Source organism: Ovis canadensis, chromosome 1 (genome assembly GCF_042477335.2).
Source record: "Ovis canadensis isolate MfBH-ARS-UI-01 breed Bighorn chromosome 1, ARS-UI_OviCan_v2, whole genome shotgun sequence".
Classification (NCBI taxonomy): domain Eukaryota; kingdom Metazoa; phylum Chordata; class Mammalia; order Artiodactyla; family Bovidae; genus Ovis; species Ovis canadensis.
The window spans coordinates 61,744,220-61,765,661 of record NC_091245.1 but is presented as its reverse complement, the minus strand read 5'-3'; the positions used below and the strand labels follow the sequence as shown (position 1 = coordinate 61,765,661).

The 21,442-nt window shown below is 37.0% G+C and overlaps 1 protein-coding gene across 5 annotated transcripts in view; it reads left to right on the top strand.

Moving 5' to 3' along the window:
• The window catches only part of TTLL7 (tubulin tyrosine ligase like 7), a 169,112-nt gene that overhangs the window by 119,563 nt on the left and 28,107 nt on the right, over window positions 1-21,442 (top strand). For all 5 annotated transcript variants that reach the window (XM_069596124.1, XM_069596133.1, XM_069596162.1 and 2 more), the window contains exons 16-19: window positions 2,533-2,738; window positions 3,793-3,927; window positions 6,202-6,282; window positions 18,155-18,315. In XM_069596124.1, the coding sequence (XP_069452225.1) occupies window positions 2,533-2,738; window positions 3,793-3,927; window positions 6,202-6,282; window positions 18,155-18,315 (583 nt within the window). The remainder of the gene's footprint in view (window positions 1-2,532; window positions 2,739-3,792; window positions 3,928-6,201; window positions 6,283-18,154; window positions 18,316-21,442) is intronic.

Here is a 21,442-nt window from a genome sequence, read left to right as displayed (position 1 = left end):
AATAGGGATGAGAAAAACTACTAGGGTTCTTGTACTCAGATTCTTTTTTCTTCTAAGACCAGTAGTTTTAATAAATTGAGATTAGACAAAGAGTATACTAAAAGTGTTTTTAAGTATAAATTCACATTTTAAAGCTTGTCTAATTCAATTAACACCTTTCTCCTTACTAGTTGTATTTTGTTTTTGTAGCCATTAAGAATTGCAGCAAAGGTTTCAATTTCTTATATTCTCTATTTAATCTTACACTAAGGAATGTTATGGCCACAAGCCTTCTTTGAATTTTCTCTCCAAAGAGATGTTGATAACTGAGGATAAAAATTCAGATTATGTACAATGCTTTCTGTTGTAGAGGGTTAATATAGGTAATTTAAACTTGTTACAGTACCAAAGGATATATTTTGATTTGATATATGGTAGTCCTATGCAAAACTATATGAAGTATTTTTTCTCAGATAATTTATGCCTGAAAGTTTCAACCATTTTTTGTTAGTCTACCTAAATATCATTGACACATCTAACTGGTTAGTTATTCTGTCTGAATTCTAATGTATGCAGAAGAAAAAATGAAAATCTCTTGTGATTCAAGAGAAAGTCTTGTTTTCCTTCTGCAGCTATAATCAGATTATATCTATCCAAACCATCATCATAAGCCCTTGAAGAAAGAGGGCCAAGGTGTACATATTAGTGCATTTTTTATGAGTATTCCTTAGGAGAAGATTGACCAATGGTGTGTTTCCCACACAGCCCTTTCCAGAAGTGCCATTCTTTCAAAAACTAGTTTGACTTTCAGAAGGAGATTAACAGCTGGAACAAATGGAAGCTTTTTTGTTTGTTTGTTTGACATCTTTTATAGCTTGAATGAGTATACTTTTTTATACTCTGCAGAAGTAAATAGGACTATTAGACTTATCATCAATTCAAAATATCCTTTAGAACTACATCTCTAAATATAAGGCTCAAGTCCATTGCCTTTATAAAGGTTTACATTTTTTTCAGCTATTGAAGAGAAATATTTGGGTATTGAACCTGCCTTTATGTGAGTTTTATAAAATTATTTAATTAATGAAGAGTGATATATTTCCTAAGCAGAGAGAAAATATACAACAGAGGGTATATAGCACATATGTGCTAGAAAAGTTATAGCTGTTCATAGTATTGAATAATGTTCTATTTCTTTGTGTCAGGCATTAAAAATTGTCAAGAATAATTGGTTCTCCCTTTAAATGTTCTCAATTTGTACAAGCATAGAAGATATTCTATGATTTTTGCTAGTTGTTCTGATAACAATCATTGATCCAGACATTTTTTTCTTCATTTAAATATTTTACTATGGTAATTTAAATCTAATTTTTAAAATTCGTCTGTCCTGTGAATAAGGACTTGTCTGTCTAGTACTGCTCTTATAATAACCAGCTATATAATCTTTGTTTTTCTTCTGTTATATTATTATTATTGCAATAATTGCATCCTTCCTAGGTGGTGCAGTGATAATCAACCCACCCTCCAATGTAGGAGCCGCAAGAGATGCAAGTTTAATCCCTGGTTTGGGAAGATCCCCTGAAGTAGGAAATGGCAACCCGCTTCAGTATTCTTGCCAGAAAAATTCCATGGCAGGTTACAGTCCATGGGGTCGCAAGGAGTCAGATATGACTGAGCATGCAATCATACATTATTATTATTATTTTATTTTCATGGGCCCTAAATTTGATAACATCCATTTATCCTGACCATTCTCCCCTATTAATTTTCCCCTGTGAATCCTGCTGTAAAATATTCTGTTTCTAACATCTGCACAGATTCTAATAAGTGACCAGTCTACATTATAGAAAAAGGGAGCATGCTGGCATTAAGTCAGGATTTAGAACTGAACCTGGCAATCTTCTTGTCATGTGACAAGTTCTTTCTCTGAGTCTCCACATGATAGAGATTTGTACTTCAGAGGGTTTCTGTGAGAACAAAGATAATAGTGTACCACCTAGCAGTACCACCTAGCATGATGCCTGGTTTGTAGACTGTGTTCCATACATGTTAGCTTTCTGTTCTTCTGGTCCTTTTGTCAAGTTTCAAGAATAGAACACTAAAGTACTGTTTAAGTATTATTCTCACAAGAGCCATTCTTTATACATGACAGGGTTTCTGCACTATGTTCACTGTTTAAATCGAATAAATAACTCCAAATTTATATTCTCATGATGATGCCGATGCTTTGACACTGCCACCCTTCTAGGGCTTCTTTGGTGGCTCAGCAGTAAAGAACCCGCCTGCCAATTCAGGAGATGTGGATTCGATCCCTGGGTTGGAAAGATCCCCTGAGAAGGAAATGGCAACCCACTCCAGTGTTCTAGCCTGGAAAATCCCATGGATGGAGGAGATTGGTGGGCTATGGTCCATAGGGTCACAAAGAGTCAGACATGACTTAGGAACTAACAACAAGAAGTCACCCTACTAATCATTAGTTTGTATAGATACAATACAGTGGAGGACTTCTACTAACTCTGCCACTGTGTGATCCCTTTTCTTCATCATCCGTAGGCTCCATAAGGCGTTCAGTCAGTTGTCCTCGGTCCATCTCTTCTCAGTCACCATCTTGTGCAGACATCCGCCCCTTTTCTGCTCAACAAGTGATATCAGCATCCCGGCCGATTTCAGGGTCTCGGTCACATTCTTTAAACCGTGCCTCCTCCTACACGAGGCATCTGCCTCAAAGTAATGATGCCAGCTCCTCTGACTCTCTGACGGTAAGTCTTCTGTTTTGCTCCCCTGCGATGAGCACTGTACTCAGGATTTAGGTAGCAGAGGGATTAGCTGGGAGGAGGATAGATTGAACATCAAATCCTTTCTATTCAACTCATGGTCTCCTGGAATTTGGATTATTCCTCTTTCTTCACCTATAACCAAGTATGGATTCTTGAAAGGCTGGCTTCACTATATCACAGAACTTGAGGATGAACACTGAGAATGTATTTATTTTCCATTTGCTCATGGAGTAGGGTAATTTTGCATTGATTGTACAGTGTGTCTGAATTTGGGGAATTTTGTTTTATGGAACATTTTCCTTAATGGGACTATTGATAAATAAGTTAAAAAATTAACTATTGGTAAATTATCTTTAGAACACTGAAGTATGGAATTTTAAATAATGTTTTCTGTATATTAAATTAGCATACAGTATTATATATATACATATATATAATATTTCCTCCTTTAGCAAAGATCCTAGAGATTCAGTATTGAGGAAGTCAGTGAATTTTTTTGCAACAAATGATCAAATATTGGGTTGACCAACAAGTTCAATAAGGTTTAAAACCCAAATGAACTTGTTGGCCAACTCAGTAGATACATCCATGTTCGTCTACATAGACCAATGACTTATTTAATTTGTTTATTTAATGTGGATATGCTTCCAAAGGAAAGAGTCTGAAAAGTATAAGTGAATGAATTTCACTTGGTAACAAGTTTCTTTCTTTCTTTTTTTTTTTTTTTTGCTAATCACGAATTGCCTGAGATATATGTAGAAAATGAAACTTTTTTAAACACTCATTTTTGTTTTGGTATTTTGAGCTGCATAAAATGCAACTGTGTGGAAGCATGAAAGACACTATTGGGAAATCATATCCATTTAATCCTAAGATTTTAATGCTAAGAACAAATGCAAAAACATTATTTTCTTCCTTTTTCATCATTATTTTTTCAATTGAAAGTGCATCGTTTTTACCTAGAAAAATCTTTTAGATTATAGTGACACAGTGAAATAAGACCCCCTCCAAATATCTGTATTCTTTCAAATTTAAGAGTGAGTCTTTGCGGAAACTGAGACCAAAAGATCAAGAAGATGATCTAACAAGTCAGACCTTATTTGTTCTCAAGGATATGAAGATCCGGTTTCCAGGAAAATCAGATGCAGAATCATTAATTCTGATAGAAGATGTGAGTATTTGATGTATATAAAATTCCAAGGAGCTCATACATTTTTATTCTTCTTCTTAAAATATTAAGATTTATTTCCTGATGTCATTATCTTCAGTGACATAGTAAACTTAAATGACCTCCACAAGCTTTAGAAGATACAGAGGTTATTTGAATTATTATGATTCATGAGCAATTAGATCACATTTATAATCAGCAATGCAAAGTATCTTTTAGTGTATAGTCCTATTTTAATGATGCTTCATCAAGTTGAAAATAATTAGTGTTAAATAGTTATTTGTTCTTAATGATTAAAGACACATCAAGTTAAGCTTGCTTCTATAAAGATTTTAAAAGATTTAATATGGAATGAGATAATAAGGAAAAGAGTGGGCCATGGGCATGAAGTAAATATTTGAATATGATACCTTGAATGGTATTAGTCGAATTTTGAAATGGCTTACGTTTTCTTGTTACATATGCATTTGCGCCACCCAGTGGAACGTTCTGAAATGGCAGAGTCCTAAAAGTCACATTTAAGTATGTAACTTACTCCTGATTTAGAAAGAAGGTCCAAGATATTAAAATATTCGAGCGAAATAGCATTTCTTCACTCAAAGTTCTATTGATATTTCTTCATTAAAACATCCTTTCAAATTGTCATTCTTAGATAACTTCTCAGTAATAGAATGTTTTCTGTTTTTTTTTTTTTTCGTTTCGTTTTTCACCCGGAGAAGGCACCATCTAGTGGCCAGTTGTAGGATAGAAACCACAGCCATGCAGTTGGCTTTTTTTCACTTTTTAGCAGTACTTTAGACCTATCCTGCGGAGAAGGCAATGGCACCCCACTCCAGTACTCTTGCCTGGCAAATCCCATGGACGGAGGAGCCTGGTGGGCTGCAATCCATCGGGTCTCTAAGAGTTGGACACGACTGAACGACTTCACTTTCACTTTTCACTTTCATGCATTGGAGAAGGGAATGGCAACCCATTCCAGTGTTCTTGCCTGGAGAATCCCAGGGACGAGGGAGCCTGGTGGGTTGCCGTCTATGGGGTCGCACAGAGTCGGACACAACTGAAGCGACCTAGCAGCAGCAGCAGCAGCAGCAGCAGACCTATCCTGACGATCTGTGATATTAATGTATTATACAATTAGATTTGAGTTTCTTGCTGTTTCGTTAGTTGTATTTGAAGTAGCGTATTGGAGAAGGAAATGGCAGCCCACTTCAGTGTTCTTACCTGGAGAATCCCAGGGACGAGGGAGCCTGGTGGTCTGCCATCTATGGGGTCACACAGAGTCGGACACGACTGAAGCGACTTAGCAGGAGCAGCAGCAGCAGACTTATCTAAAGCACTGTCTAGAAACAAAACAACCAAAAACAATAATAAAAAAGACTTTCGTAGTTAAAAATCAATAATGGCAATTTGTATTCTGCAATCATAGTTATAACCAAAACCCCCAAATGTTATGCTTTGTGTTTGTTATATATATATTTTAAAAAGTGAAAATGGTATCTTGTTTACAAATGAGATGCTATTTGTTACATCAAGGGAGAAGGAAGAAAAATGAACATTAGTTGTAAAACATTATGCTAGATATATTTCTATTGACATTGTTATCTTATTCAATAGAGGAGAGGTGGTGTTTTTGCACCAGACATTTTATTTATATTTCTTAAATGTAAGTTGTATACTACATTTTTCAGTCAGGTAGATGAAAAATTAGATAATTTGGGAGTAAAACTAATGTTTGTGGATAACTGTGGTTCTTCTGTAAAGAACATGTGTATAGGCTTATATACTTGATATAATATATTAGACATTAGGTTAGTTACAACATGTTTACTTATGCAGCAACTATTTTAATCTATTTGTTATAGTGTATATAACTAGAATATATATTCAGAAATTTTGCATATTTGCACCAAAAAATAAAAGGGGATAATAAAATCTTAATTATATATAAGCTATTTTCTAATGTGCTATTCAATATTTTGTTATTATGAATGATGCTGTAAATACAGTTCTTGGAATTAAAATGAAAAATCTATATTTTTGGCTTCTTCCCAGTCCTTATATTCCTGAAGACATTTGAGTTTCATTAATTAAAGATTGTTTGCTTTTTACAGCAAGAAGAGAAAAACTTTAAATTCAGATGGCTTCTTTATGTTAAAAAAATCTTTGCACTCTTTCTTTTTAATGAAAGTAGGCATCCTTTATTTCAAACAGTATTATAGTGTTTTCATTTCACAAATTAATTGCATTAAATTTCTTAATATTTCTTCCCTCAAACAGATCATTGATAACTGGAAGTATCATAAAACAAAAGTGGCTTCATATTGGCTCATAAAATTGGACTCTGTAAAACAACGAAAAGTGAGTAATGAATACCCCAAAACAGGTTTTTGCTCTTTTGGATTATGTATTAACCTAGGATCATTAAACCACATTCATAATCAAACTATACACATGCTCCTTTGTTTACTAGTTTCCTTTACAAACATTTGTTATCTACTGTTTCAGGTGCTGTTCTAGGTTCTGAGGGTAAACAAGCAGATTAAAAAAAAAATCCTACGGTCTCATAGAGCTTGTATTCTAGTTAAGGTGTTTGATAATAAATCAATATATAACAGAATGTATGGTGGTATTAAGTATTGTGGAGAAAAATAAATCAGGATTAAAAATTGAGAGAAGATGACCTAAATGAAATGAGAAAAATAATATGCAGACATCTATAGCTACATTGCATCAGACAGAGGGAAGAGCAGATACAGAGGCCCGGGGTATAAGTTAGCCTGGTCTGTCCATGAGTGATGTGTTGGTGACAGTTGAAGTTGAGTAGATAAGCAGGGATCAGATCACAGCTTTACGGGTTGTGGAAATACTTAGGGTTTTATTCCAAGTGATGGAACACCACCAGAAATTTTTGAGCAGAGGAGTTACATAGTATGGTTTCTAATTTAGAGGGATCATGAGAGCTACTTGTGAAGAACAGAACTAGGGTAAATGGAAAATGGCAGAACAGAAGTAGAGACTAGGTACTCTATGGTTTTTAGAGTAACTAAGCTGAGAACTAATGGTTGCTTAGCTAGGTTGATAAGTGAATTGAGTGTATACTGGAGAAAGAACAGGGCTTTATTTTCCCTGTTGTTTTGTTTTGCTTTGGTTTTGAACGTAACTAAAGTTGATACATTGATTAGACATCTAATGCAGATGTTGAGTGTGTCATTGTATAGATGAGTTCAGAGCTAAGGCTGTATATGGAGATACAAAACGTAAGAGTCACTATTAGAAAAGGCAGAGGAACAAGAGATCATACTGCCAACATCCACTGGATCATTGAAAAAACAAGAGAGTTCCAAAAAAACATCTACTTCTGCTTCATTGACCATGCCAAAGCCTTTGACTGTGTGGATCACAACAAACTGTGGGAAATTCTTCAAGAGATGGGAATACCAGACTACCTGACCTGCCTCCTGAGAAATCTGTATGCAGGTCAAGAAGCAACAGTTAGAACTGGACATGGAACAACAGACTGTTTCCAATTTGGGAAAAGAGTAACTCAAGGCTGTATATTGTTACCCTGCTTATTTAACTTAAATGCAGAGTACATCATGACGAATGCTGGGCTAGATGAAGCACAAGCTGGAATCAAGATTTCTGGGAGAAATATCAATAACCTCAGATATGCAGATGACACCACCCTATGGCAGAAAGTGAAGAAGAACTAAAGAGCCTCTTGATGAAAGTGAAAGAGAAGAGTGAAAAAGTTGGCTTAAAACTCAACATTTAGAAAACTAAGATCATGGCATCTGGTCCCATCACTTCATGACAAATAGATGGGGAAACAATGGAAACAGTGGCAGACTTTATTTCTGGGGGCTCCAGAATCACTGCAGATGGTGATTGCAGCCATGAAATTAAAAGACGCTTGCTCCTTGGAAGAAAAGCTATGACCAACCTAGACAGCATATTAAAAAGCAGAGACATTACTTTGCCAACAAAGGTCCATATAGTCAAAGCTATGGTTTCTCCAATAATCATGTATAGATGTGAGAGTTGGACTAAAAAGAAAGCTGAGCACTGAAGAATTGATGCTTTTGAACTGTGGTGTTGGAGAAAACTCTTCAGAGTCCCATGAACAGCAAGGAGATCCAACCAGTCCATCCTAAAGGAGATCAGTCCTAGGTATTCATTGGAAGGACTGATGCTGAAGCTGAAACTCCAATACTTTGGCCACCTGATGCAAAGAACTGACTCACTGGAAAAGATCCTGATGCTGGGAAAGATTGAAGGCTGGAGGAGAAGGGGACAACAGAGGATGAGATGGTTGGATAGCATCACCGACTCAATGGACATGAGCTTGAGTAAGCTCCTGGAGTTGGTGATGGACAGGGAAGCCTGGTGTGCTGCAGTCCATGGGGTCACAAAGAGTCAGACCTGACTGAGCAACTGAACTGAAGTGAACTGAAGATATTTAAGCCTCGGGACTAGATGAGATTACCTCAAGAGTAAGTGTGATTACAGAACAGGAGAGTTTTGAGGGCTGAGCCTGGGATCAGTTCTATGTATAGACATCAGAGAAATGGGGTAGAGGGGTTAATCTAAGGGGACTGAGAGGGAGCAGCAGGTAAAGTCTGAAACATCATGAGAACTGGGTTACCTTGAAATCAGCTAATCACTTTAGGGATGGAGTGGGCAAGTGAACTAGATGTTGCTGATGAGAGTTATAACATGAGCACCATGCCCTGACTGTTTTTGGTAATTTTGAGGATAGTGGTTACCAGCTGAGCTACCAGGGAAGGTCATAACAAATTCAGAGGAATGGTGCAGAGTAAACCTCGAGTGGAGGAGGTTCAAGAAATGGGAAAAATTATAGCTAGTCCAGGCACTTTTTCAAGGAATTTGGCTGGAGAGGGAAAAGGGAAATAGAGTGGTAGCTGGAGAGGGATGTGGGTTAATGACAAGGTGTTTTTTGTTTGTTTTTTAAAAAGATGCAGCTATCTACAGTTGTTAGTTGCTGATGAGAAGGATCCAGAAGAGATGAATGGTATAGGAAAGAGTGGTGATAGGAAATCATCCAGCGAGTAATCTAGGGAAGGTTTGTCCTAACCAGGAGCATTTATTCTAATAGGGAAGGTAGAATCTGTGGCACTGTGGTGGAAAGATGTGAAAGTTTTCTTCTGGTGGGGAGGGGCTTTGGAAATTTGAGGACATAGTACAATATCTCACAGAGTAGGAGAAGAGAATGGCCAGCAGCCTGAGGGGCCCATAGATGGACTGCAACATTATGTTGGGGGAGCTGTTATTTTAGTAGCTATAGTGAAGCTGTTGTATCCCTAAATAATGCAAACTATCACGTCCCCTTTCTGAAATGTATTGCTAATAAGGTGAAAGTTGACACTGATCAAATGATGACTTTGAAATTAGGTACTTTCCTCTGAGTAAACTGAAACCATAATTAAGTATTAACTCATTCAACAAAGGACAATTTAGTGTCCTGTCATGTGCCAAGTGTTCAGGAGAGTGTAGCAAAGCTGGTAGCAGAGGCAGGTTGAAAACATTCTGTAAGCCCAGAATTTCTGTTCTCTGAGTCACTGACTGTACGTAGCCTTGATTCATAAAAAAAGGAACCTCTTACTGGAATGTTGAATCTTTTCGTAAGTACAATGTACTTTTTCTAACCTAGATGATAAAGTAGTTGGTAATGAAAACAGATAGTCCAGAAACAGATTAAAATATTCATAAGATATTAATACCTGATAAATATGACATTTCAAATCAATGGAGTAAAGATAAATTTTCCCATAAATGATACTAAAACAATTGATAATTTGTAAGAAAATTAAGTTGGAGCATTATCTCTCACCCTATGCAAAAATAAATTCCAGAAAATGCTGTTATGTTTTTTTACATGTGATATAATTATACAGAGTGATCAAATGATGTATGTGTCTGATAGTAGTACTATTTATGAATTAGGTGAAACTATTTTGTGTTTTAAGGTTGTCATGCTCAATTGTGTTTATAAATTTCAAGTAAAAATATTTGATAACAAGAAAGCCAGTGTAATAATAATAAGTTGCAAACTATTGAAAAAAACTTAAAAGCTTTTACATGTTGATATTAGACTGAAGGGGTCTGAAAATTTTTCTGTTGGGTTGTAACATGCTGACCATTCATTGGACTATCTGATACGTGTGCTATTGTTTAAGAAACTGCATCCAAGAAAAATAAAAAGAAACCTAGAAATGTGGATCAACTTTGGAATGTAGAATTGTTGTTGTTCAGTCGCTAAGTCATATCTGACTTTTTGCGACCTCATGGATGGGGGCACACTTGGTTCCTCTATCAGAGTTTCCTCAAATCCATATCCATTGAGGTGGTGATGCTATCTAACCATCTCATCCTCTGGCACCCACTTTTCCTTTTGCTTCAATCTTCCCAACATCATGGTCTTTTCCAGTCAGTTCTATGCATTAGGTGGCCAAAGTATAGGAGCTTCAGCTTCAACATCAGTCCTTCCAATGAATATTCAGGCTTGATGTCCTTTAGGATTGACTGGTTTGATCTCCTTGCAGTCCAAGGGACTCTCAAGAGGCTTTTTCAGCACCGCGATTCGAAAGCATCAATTCGTCGGCACTCAGCCTTTCTTTATGGTCCAACTCTTATGTCTGTACCTGATTACTGGAAAAACCATAGCTTTGACTATATGGACCTTTGTCAGCAAAATCGTGTCTCTACCTTTTAATATGCTGTCTAGATTTGTCATAGTTTTCTTTCCAAAGAGCAAGCATCTTTTAATATCATGGCTACAGTCACTGTCCACAGTGTTTTTTGAGCCCAAGTAGAATCAGGTATTATTAAAAGTTACCCACTTAGAGGGCCAAGAACTTAACTAATTTAGCATCTAGATGTGGATTAATCAGAACTATCTTTCTTTGGACTATGATTATAGTCAATAATTATTGGATGGCTATATCAGTTCAGTCCCCTGGAAAGCAGACATATGACAGAGTTAGAAGTGAAAGAAATTTTTGAGAAAAGACACACAAGAAAGATAAAAGTGGAGAGAGTTTGAGCAGGCAAGAAGAGCCTTCTGACAGCAACTGGTCTGACACCAGTGAATGGAAAACAGGAGGACTGGGGAGGAAGAAGTTCAGACTGGAGAAGTTCTGAGTAAGACCTGTCAGGCTGATTGGGAGCCCAGAACAAAAGTTGCTTGTGAGAGCGATCACACTGGGCAGAAGTATCTTCCCTCTGGTATCCCAGCCACGCTCAATCCTTGGCCAAGAGCAGTCAGGGGAGCGCCTAAACTTGGCTTGAAGTTGTAAAATCATTGATCCTCAGTGGGGATGCTGTCAGCTAATTGCACTCTTAGAGATTAGTTGACTCGAATGGCATATCTCCAAGGTTACCACAGTGGTTGTGTGTGATAACATTTAGTGTGACAAACATTTATTGGTTGCCAGCTTTGTACAAGAACTAAACTGGACACTGGTGGGGATTTTGAGAGTTGTTCATTCATTCATTCATTTATCTGCTCATCGAAACATGTACTTAACAATACTGATTGAGAGACTACAATGTCCCGAGCACAGTTCTAAATGTGGAATGCACACGACTCATTTAAATCTCTTAATTTCATTAGAAACCATTGTTGAAATATGTATTTTACTTTTTCCATTCTAGTATCAACGCTTTTGCTAGTTGCTCATTAGAATGTTGTAAAACTCTCAGATTAGAATGCCACACACACACAAACGCTTCCACATACCTTATTTAAAAACTTCCTTAATGGGTGTAAAATTTAAAGGTCAATGATGTGGGGCTAAACTACTGCAAAGAATCCTCGCTAGGCGAAAATTGAATCAGCTAATCTTACTTAATGTCATGTTATGGTACCTTCACACTAGCATAATTTAGCCTTCTCCCAAGAATGCAGTTGTAAGGAATATACCTGAAGTGTGAAAATATTACAGTGATGGTGGGTGGTGAAGAATGCCAAATTTTCTGAAGAGCTTTTTCTCTGATATCAAGTAGTGGTAATAAGGTTGTATTATACTTACATTTATTTTAGGGTTCTAAGAAATCCTTGTTTATCAAGTATTTCTTCTCTAAATAACAGTTTTTAAACTAACTACAGGAGCTGCTTCTGCATGGATTTTGATGTTATTATTTTCTGTCTCTTTTTCACTTGGGCTGACGTGGATGCGGTACAGGGCCGTTCATTTTGCATCAGCAAAGATGCCGTTACCCTGTAGCCTCGGCTGCTGCATGCATCATTAGTGCAGCATGTAGTGATTTTAATGTTATTTCTAAACCCCCCTCACCTCATGCCATTGTTCTAATTTAGGACCAACTGTTCCGCCATATGGAGCAGTTTGTCATTCCACATCTGTATGTACTTGCAAAATATGAATTTGTCTGTGTGCTTTATGCTTTCAAATGTGCTATTTTTCATATGGGAAAGACATATCTTTTCATGTTATTAATGCCTTCATTGACTGAATTTCCCATTTATTTTTTCCCTTGGAGAGCTTAATGTTGGATCATGATGCTTTTAAAAGTCACAGTGTCAGGAAACGGACACCCATATTCTATAAGTCAGCCTCACTTGAGTCCGCAGATGAGCACAAAGGGCCCCTTGCTGACCGTTTGTCCCTGTGTTTCACAAATTGTTCATCTTGCTTCCATTTGCTTCTGACTCCAAAGCACCCAGAAAACCAAATAGCATTGCAAATAGTGCTGACCCTCATTTACCTCTTTCCAGTCTGGTTTCTTGCCTGTGTTCTGCCTCCCTAAAATTATTCAGTTGGGGTTTTGCTAGAGGTGCAGGCATTGTCACCCCATCTGTGTGGCCTTTTAAGCAAACTGGTCCCTGATGGATTCCATGCCTCTGCTGGAGGGCATGCCTGCGTAGCCTTGTAGGTACGCAGTGACTCCACCCATCTGCTCAAGTATTACTTGACTGAAGGTGAATCTGAATCTAAGCAGATACAATTTGATTATCTTCTGATTTTGCTGTTGTCCCCTGGACAGATCAGATTAATTGTGAAGTATTGTTGGGTAGTGGTTAAGAACAAGGGTCCAGCTACAATGCTATCCATTACCTAATTGTGTGATCTTGGGTAAGTTACTTATCTTTTGTATGCCTGATTTTCTCATCTATAAAATGAGATCCAAACATTTTCAAAACTAAAACATTTTTCCAAGCTATTAGGCAGCAAAACCTAACCCACCTGAACTCTTTCAGTGACAATGACATGACAGGAAGTTATTTTTGTCTGTCTGTAATGAATTGCTGTCTGTAAAAGTGATTAGAACAGTGCTCTGTCCATTGTAAGCCCTCAATAAGTGTTAGCTCTGATTTTTACCTTGTCGACATAGGTTTCAGTTCCTTGCAAGGAGCACTTTCACTAAGACAAACACCTACTAAGTGCTAGACCTGTCTTGAGCCTTGGGGACCTGGTAGGTATAATTCTTTTTATGTAGCTGACAATCTCCATTAACTACATAGGAAATTAAAATAAAGTGAGATAATTATTAATAGTAGAAGAATTGTGCATTAAGGGATCATAAGGTATTTAGTTGGAGAAGGCAATGGCAACCCACTCCAGTACTCTTGCCTGGAAGATCCCATGGATGGAGGAGCCTGGTAGGCTGCAGTCCATGGGGTCGTGAAGAGTCGGATACGACTGAGTGACTTCACTTTCACTTTTCACTTTCATGCATTGGAGAAGGAAATGGCAACCCACTCCAGTGTTCTTGCCTGGAGAATCCCAGGGATGGGGGAGCCTGGTGGGCTGCCATGTATGGGGTCGCACAGAGTTGGACACAACTGAAGTGACTTAGCAGCAGCAGCAGCAAGGTATTTAGTGACAGGTAAAAGGTCTCAAAATCACTGCAGATGGTGACTGCAGCCATGAAATTAAAAGACGCTTACTCCTTGGAAGAACGGTTATGACCAACCTAGGTAGCATATTCAAAAGCAGAGACATTATTTTGCCGACTAAGGTCCGTCTAGTCAAGGCTATGGTTTTTCCTGTGGTCATGTATGGATGTGAGAGTTGGACTGTGAAGAAGGCTGAGCGCCGAAGAATTGATGCTTTTGAACTGTGGTGTTGGAGGAGACTCTTGAGAGTCCCTTGGACTGCAAGGAGATCCAACCAGTCCATTCTGAAGGAGATCAGTCCTGGGATTTCTTTGGAAGGAATGATGCTAAAGCTGAAACTCCAGGACTTTGGCTACCTCATGCGAAGAGTTGACTCATTGGAAAAGACTCTGATGCTGGGAGGGATTGGGGGGAGGAGGAGAAGGGGACAACAGAGGATGTGATGGCTGGATGGCATCACGGACTCGATGGACGTGAGTCTGAGTGGACTCCGAGAGATGGTGATGGACAGGGGGGCCTGGGGTGCTGCGATTCATGGGGTCACAGAGTCAGATACGACTGAGTGACTGAACTGAACTGAACTGAAAGGTCTCCCTGAAGAAGTGATGTTTGAGGTAAAACATGGAAATTCACCAGGTGAACACAAGCAGTGGAGAGTCTATATGAAGACTCAGAGGAGAGATGAAGGGTTTGGGCTCTTGATCCCCTGGTTTTTATTCTCTTATGGTTTCCAAATTACAGGTGTCTCTAAACCACTCCTTTCTCCAGGACCAGAGCTTGAAATTGAAAGGCAAAGGAAACAAAAGAGAATATATCTTTCCAGTAGGCACTCTTGCAAAGAAGAAACAAATCTGTGGGTTGCCCAGACCATCCTAGTCCCACAGTCAGGGAAATCACTCCTCAGGCAGTGATGTTTGCTGGCTTGCAAGAGGCCTGAAGGTCTATCCATCTTCATGTTGGAGGAAACATTAGGAGTGGAACAGCTGCATTCCCCACCCCTAACTCTCTGACCACTTTCTGAAGTTGCTGCTTTTAGCCAGGTGTTTTGGCTCCCCAGGTGGTTCAGTGGTAGAGAATCCACCTGCCAATGCAGGAGGCGCTGGTTTGATCCCTGGATCAGGAAGATCCCCTGGAGAAGGAAATGGCAACCCGTTCCAGTATTCTTGCCTGGGAAATCCCATGGAACGAGGAGCCTGGTGGGCTATAGTCCACGGGGCTGCAAAAGAATTGAAGATGACTTATTAACTAAAACAACAAAGAATAACAGCAAGGCTAGTATATTAGGCCATCATGCTTTAAAATTCCATCAAGATTAAGAATGAAACATAAACCGGGTAGTGGCTAGGAGAGTCTCCGCTGAGCGATGTACTGGTGCAGTACTCGGCACGGAGCACGCAGCCTGTACGTGCTACGCACCCTTCTCTTTGGCTCCTATGCATCATATGCAGTTCACTGTGCACATATTCAGAAGGAAATGAATAACCTATCATCTCAGATGCTATGTCACTTTGGGTGCGTGGGTGCTTAGCCACTTCAGTTGTGTCCAACTCTTTGTGACCCCATAGACCACAGCCTGCTAGGCTCCTCTGTCCATGGAATTTTCCTAGCAAGAATACTGGAATGGGTTGTTTTGTCCTGCTCTAGCAGATCTTCTCCACCCAGGGATCATACTTGCATTTCCTATCATTTCCTATGTCTCCTGCATTGTAGGCAGATTCTTTTACTACCGAGCTAGTGGGGAAGCCCTATGTCACTTTAAAGTTGAATAATTAATAATAGAATACAAAATGAAGATAACATTTTTTAACACTTTAATTTCATTTATTATATAGAACTCATGTTTATGCTTAAAACCAGTTTATGGATTATCTTTGCTACTTTTTAAAATTCTTCCTGCATTATGACTTTTGGGTAAATTATTACTCACTAATACATAGAAAGGAGGAAGAAAAATTGAGAAGAGAATTGACTAAAATTCACCATTTACTGCTAGTGTTGATTCTTGTATCACATCAATCGTGAGTCCTGTTTTCCACATTAAAAACATAAGAGGTTAAACTATTAGCTCAATTGCAATTGTAAAAAAAAAAGGTGTGAATGTCTGATGTGCATATTTTATCAGTATTATTGTGAATAATTCATATTAAAAATGTAAAATCCCTCTTCATAATTAAGGTTTCATTATCTGTAATAACAAGGTTTTCTGGGACAATTTTTTTTGCAAGCTACTTTATTACAGATGGTATTATCTTTCCTTATTCTTCTCGCCTTCAACCCCACACCCCTGATCCCTTTTCGGTTTACATACTGTTCCCACTTCACAGTGAAAGAAGGTGGAGCAGGAGGGGATGGCACCGTGGTGCTTACACAACTAATTTGAGAAGCTGTAGTTGATATTCTTCTATAAATAAAATGTTATTTGGAGATATTTTTTCCTAAATTGATTTTTAAACATATGTTTATTCTAAATTTGTCTTCATCAGAGAGAACTAATATCACTTCTTTAAATATGGCTGTTTTAAAGAGAAACAAATTAAATTTTTCTATCTGCTTCCAATTCTCTTATACATTTGTGCCTATGGAGAAAAATCATATCTTCTATCAGCCTTTATGTTTGAAAGTTGTTCTTTTTTCATCTTTTACTGTCATATTTACAGTCAGTTCCTTATATTAGATGAATAAAATAAGAAATGAAAAATCTACTTTGGTGAATTGAAATTAGGATACTATATTTACTTTTTAAGAAAATATTTCATTGGAAATTCATGAATTGCAAAAATATTAAATATGTCAAACTAGACAAAGTAGCTTTCTGGGATTTATACTTTTTTAGAATATCTAGGATTTTAGTTGCCCAGAATTAGATTAATCCTAGCCATTGTTTTGTGATACTCTCTCATTACTGGTCCATATACGGCCTGCTTTTATTAAATAGTGTTCTTAAGTTACTGTACCATTTGTGAACCCAACACCCAAATCAAGGATTTTGGCAATAACCTATTATCTTATCAAATGACTCCCTTCCTATTCCCCTGGCCCTTCATGTCTCAGGTAGCCATTTTCTGGAATTCAATATTCCTCAGTCCCCCCCCCCTTTTTTTAATATGATATTATTATATCTATGTGTATTCCTCATAAGTATTTTTAAAATTTAACCATTTTACTTATATAAAAAGTTGCACCTTGTATGTATTGACTGGTATGTATTTTTTAAAAACTTAACCATTAATAATTAAGATACTCTGTTATATGCCCTTTTATTTCATTCAACTGCTGTATAAAAGTCTTAAGGGAATGAGCCTATGACTATTTATTTATTCACTTTCTCACTGATGGAGGGTTAGGTCTTCTTCAGATGTCTACAATTGTGACCAGTTGTTCGAACATTCTGGTACATGCTCTTGCTTTTAACCTATGAGAGATTTTCTCTTAGGAATAAACTTGCTGGGTCATAGGATATATGCATTTTCAACTTTAGGAGTTAATGCCCAGCTAATATTTTCCAGTTTGTACTCCTGCCAGTTTTGTTTGAGATACTATAGATCCATATTTCTCCAATACTTGGTATTGTCAGACTTTTAATTTTTGTCAATTAAATGGATAGAAAATGATATCTAATTTTAGTCTCAATTTTTATTCATTATGTTTATTGGGCATATTTTTCTTCTTTTGTGAATTATGTATTTTTGTTTATTTTTTTCTGTTAATTTGTTGGTGTGTATAATAACAATTGGTTAGGCATTCATTATATATTCCTAATACTGTTATTTGGTTAGATGTATACATTTTGAATGTATTTCCCTAGCTTGTAACTTGATCTTTTATTGCCTTTAAGATATCTTTGGATGTCCAGAGTTCTTAATTTTTAGTATAATCAAAATCTGTTAATATTTTATGTTCTATACTTTTTTGTTATTTAAGTAATCTTTTTCTAACCCATGATAAAAGATATTCACTAATACTTTCCACTAAGATATTTAATGGCTTATTTTTCAAAACTAAAGCCCTTATCACTGTAGAGTTGATTTTTGTGGATTGAGTAATGAATTCAGCTTCAGCTATTTTTTTCATGAATATTACTATTTTAAAAAATCTGTTTATTGATTTACTTAAATTTAATTTTTAAATTTAATGTCTTCTTACTCTAATGGTCAGACTTGCCACTTATGTCATATACCAAAGTTTCATAAATACTGGATCTATTTCTGGACTTTTCATTCTGTACTGTCCTTTAGTGAATGAGTGAGTCAGTATGTGTGTATGTAGTCATATTTGAATTAAATATATTCATCTTTGAATTTTAGACACATACATATACACCTAGATTTTTAAATATTTTGGTTTTTGCGCTAGGTTTTGGACATAGTGAAAACAAGTATCCGCGCAGTTCTTCCACGTATCTGGAAGGTACCTGATGTTGAAGAAGTGAATTTGTATAGGATTTTCAACCGAGTTTTTAATCGCTTACTCTGGAGTCATGGCCAAGGTCTATGGAACTGTTTTTGTGATTCAGGGTAAGTTTTAAGTTATTTTCTATTACTGTTATTTTTTTAACCTTTTGCTATTTAATTATAAAGATAGCCCAATGAAATGGCTGAATTTCTTCACTCTCTTAAAACGTGGTTTTGTAACTGCATATAAGTTTCAGTGCTTAACTATAATCTATAATATTTAAGCTGATGTAGATGAGATGATGGCTGTGAACACAATACCACCTACTAATTTGAATTCAATGGAGAGAAAGTATTCCTAATGAAAAAAATTAATTACATCGGTATCCTTATGGTTCTTCTGCTGTTTCCTTTATGTAACCATCTTCCAAAATCATGGCTACACTCCTGCTCCTTTCCAGACTTTCAGTCCTGTCAAAGCTGTTGTGACTCACTGTCATTTTGTCTTCAAGGTATCTAAAGCCAAGCATTCCATACCTCCCTTTTATTCTGAAATGGTTTCCCTTCTGGACTTCCCAAAATCCCATTATTACTCTCCCAGTCATACAGATTTGGTATCTCAGGGGCATCCATGTCCTTTTTCTCCTTCACTGTCTTTTCAGCCATGGGCTAATCTTGTTAGTTTTTCTATCACATCCCCACCGTAGCTACTGTAGATTATTTTTCATTTTTCTTAACAGTTCTCAATTATTTAATTCAAGATTGTTCTTCATTGTTCCTAACAATTATCTAGTATTTACTTGATAATTTAAATACTTTTGGAGTGCTGAATTTGATACAGTCCCTGCCCTCAAGAGGCTTCCAAGGGTAGCTCAAATGGTAAAGAATCTGCTAGCAATGCGGGAGATCTGGGTTCAATCTCTGGGTTGGGAAGATCCCCTGGAGGAGGAAATGGCAACCCACTCCAGTATTCTTGCGTGGGGAATCCCATGGACAGAGGAGCCTGATAGGGTACAGTGCATGGGGTCACAAAGAGTCAGACATGACTGAGTGACTAACACTGCCCTCAAGAAACTTAAAAACGGTAATAGCTAATGCAGTACCACTTATTATGTGCCAGGCATTGTTCTAAGCACTGTGCATGTACTAAGTGATTTAATCCACATCACATCACTTTGAAGCAGGTTTTATGATTATCATCACTTCAGAGATAAGGAAACTGAGGCACAGATAGGTACTAAGGACCTAGTGCCACTGAGATTTGAACTCAGGCAGCCTAGCTCCAGTCTTCATTCTGTTAATCAATAAACTCTGCTGTCTCTTATAGACAAAATAAGATACATGAAAATCATGGTTATGAAAGAGACACAAAGTATTGTAGGATTTCAGATATGATGAGCCTTTAAGGGAGAAAGGCTAAGTGAAATTGATAGATTCCTAGGCATTTTTGCCTCTAGTTTTTTGTTTCCCTTATCCATCCTAATGTCACAGTCATTTCCTAAAATCTGTAATCATTTCCTTCATTTATTGTTAATGTCTAGATTTCTTATTTAAAAATACAAGACTCTCTAATATGCTAAATCTCTTATTATTTTTCCTGTCGTCTCTCTCATTACTCTCCTAGTTAAACTTTGCTCCCCCCAAACAAATTGATTCTTTTTCAAATATCTTAAAATTTTTCTTTTTTCTTTCTTCCAACTATTAATGTCAATGAGTATCTGATTGGACTGCCTTCTACAAACCCATTTATCCAATCTCTTCTCCATTATTTGAATCCTATGTAAAGACCCAGACTGTGTCTTTTTTGGGTAAAACCTTAACAGCCTTTCTAGTCTGAAATGATCTGAATGTCCTCTGTTTAAATATTCACATCATCTAGTACTGAATCGTTTATACCATTTGTAGACTTCCTCTCAGCACCATAATTTTCCTCAGCTATCATTCACCAGCAGGGAGAATCCATAAGGTGCTCTGAATTGTGATGAAATCTGAGAATAGTCTCGGTTATAAATTATTTCTACTGAGATTTAAATGAAACATTTGAACTGTACTCCATGACCCTTAGTTGCTGACTATCTACAGAATTTCTCTTATTTTAAATCATAATCAGAGTTTTTTCTGTTTGTTGATCCATTGGTTGGAATGTTGAACATGAATTTCAGCTTCTTTTCACAAATGGAAGACAGTGAGATAGTCAGGTACTGAAATGGGTGCTGGTGACTCTATTTTGGTAATTTACTTTGACTCCATTCAGAATCCTTTCTTATTGTTCCTGGAACAGTACTCCACTCACGTTTCTCTGGTGGTGTCTATTACTACTGCTAATGATAATGAAAGTAAAGAACATTTTTTTTGAAGGATTACTAAGTGTTTGATACTGTTTTATACATTAAGTATTTTTATAATTGCCACTACAACATTTTGAGTAAACTATTATTATTATTCTCATTGTATAGATGAAAAAATTCAAGGATAAAGTATATAACTTGCCCAAATTTTCATAATGAGCCTGCATTTAAACTCAGGATGTGTGTCAAGAGTCCAAGTTCTTAACTCTGTGCTTTATTCACTCTTTTCAAAGCAGCATTGCCAGTGGTTGCCAAGCTTACTATATTGCAAGCCCTGTAGCATTAGCCAAATCCTCAACCCATCAAACTGAGCAGATGGAGCAGGAATAGCTCTGTATCTGATTTGACCTCCTCTCTCTAACCATTTCTTTAAAAACTTGGTGGTTTGTAAAGATGAGTTTTATACCAGATTTTATTTTATACCTTTACAAGGGACATTCCTCAGGTTCCTTAATTTAATGAAGTCAGATAATGCTGTGTGTGTGTTTGGTTGGCACTTTGAATCCAGAATAGTTCTACTTTTTCTTTGAATCATGTCCAGTCAATGTACACTTCTTTAGCCTTTGATCTAACAACCTAGCGGTCTAGGTAAAAAATCTACTCTTAGCTTAGTTCTAAAGGAATGATTTTAATAAAAGGTGCAGCTTTCACAGTTAGGTATAAAACTCTTGGAAAAAAAATATAATCCAAATAACTCTGAGCCACCTTGATTTCTGCCACTGCCTGTCTCAACTCCCAATAATAAAACAAAATTAATAAACCATTCCCTGTCCACATCTCAAAACATCAAATAATGTGGATGTTTGTCATTGGTTTTCTGACAATTAGCCCAGGGGTTTTGCTGATGCACTGAATAGAAAACATGCTCACCCTTTTCTCTTGCTCTTTCAGGCTGCTGAAGC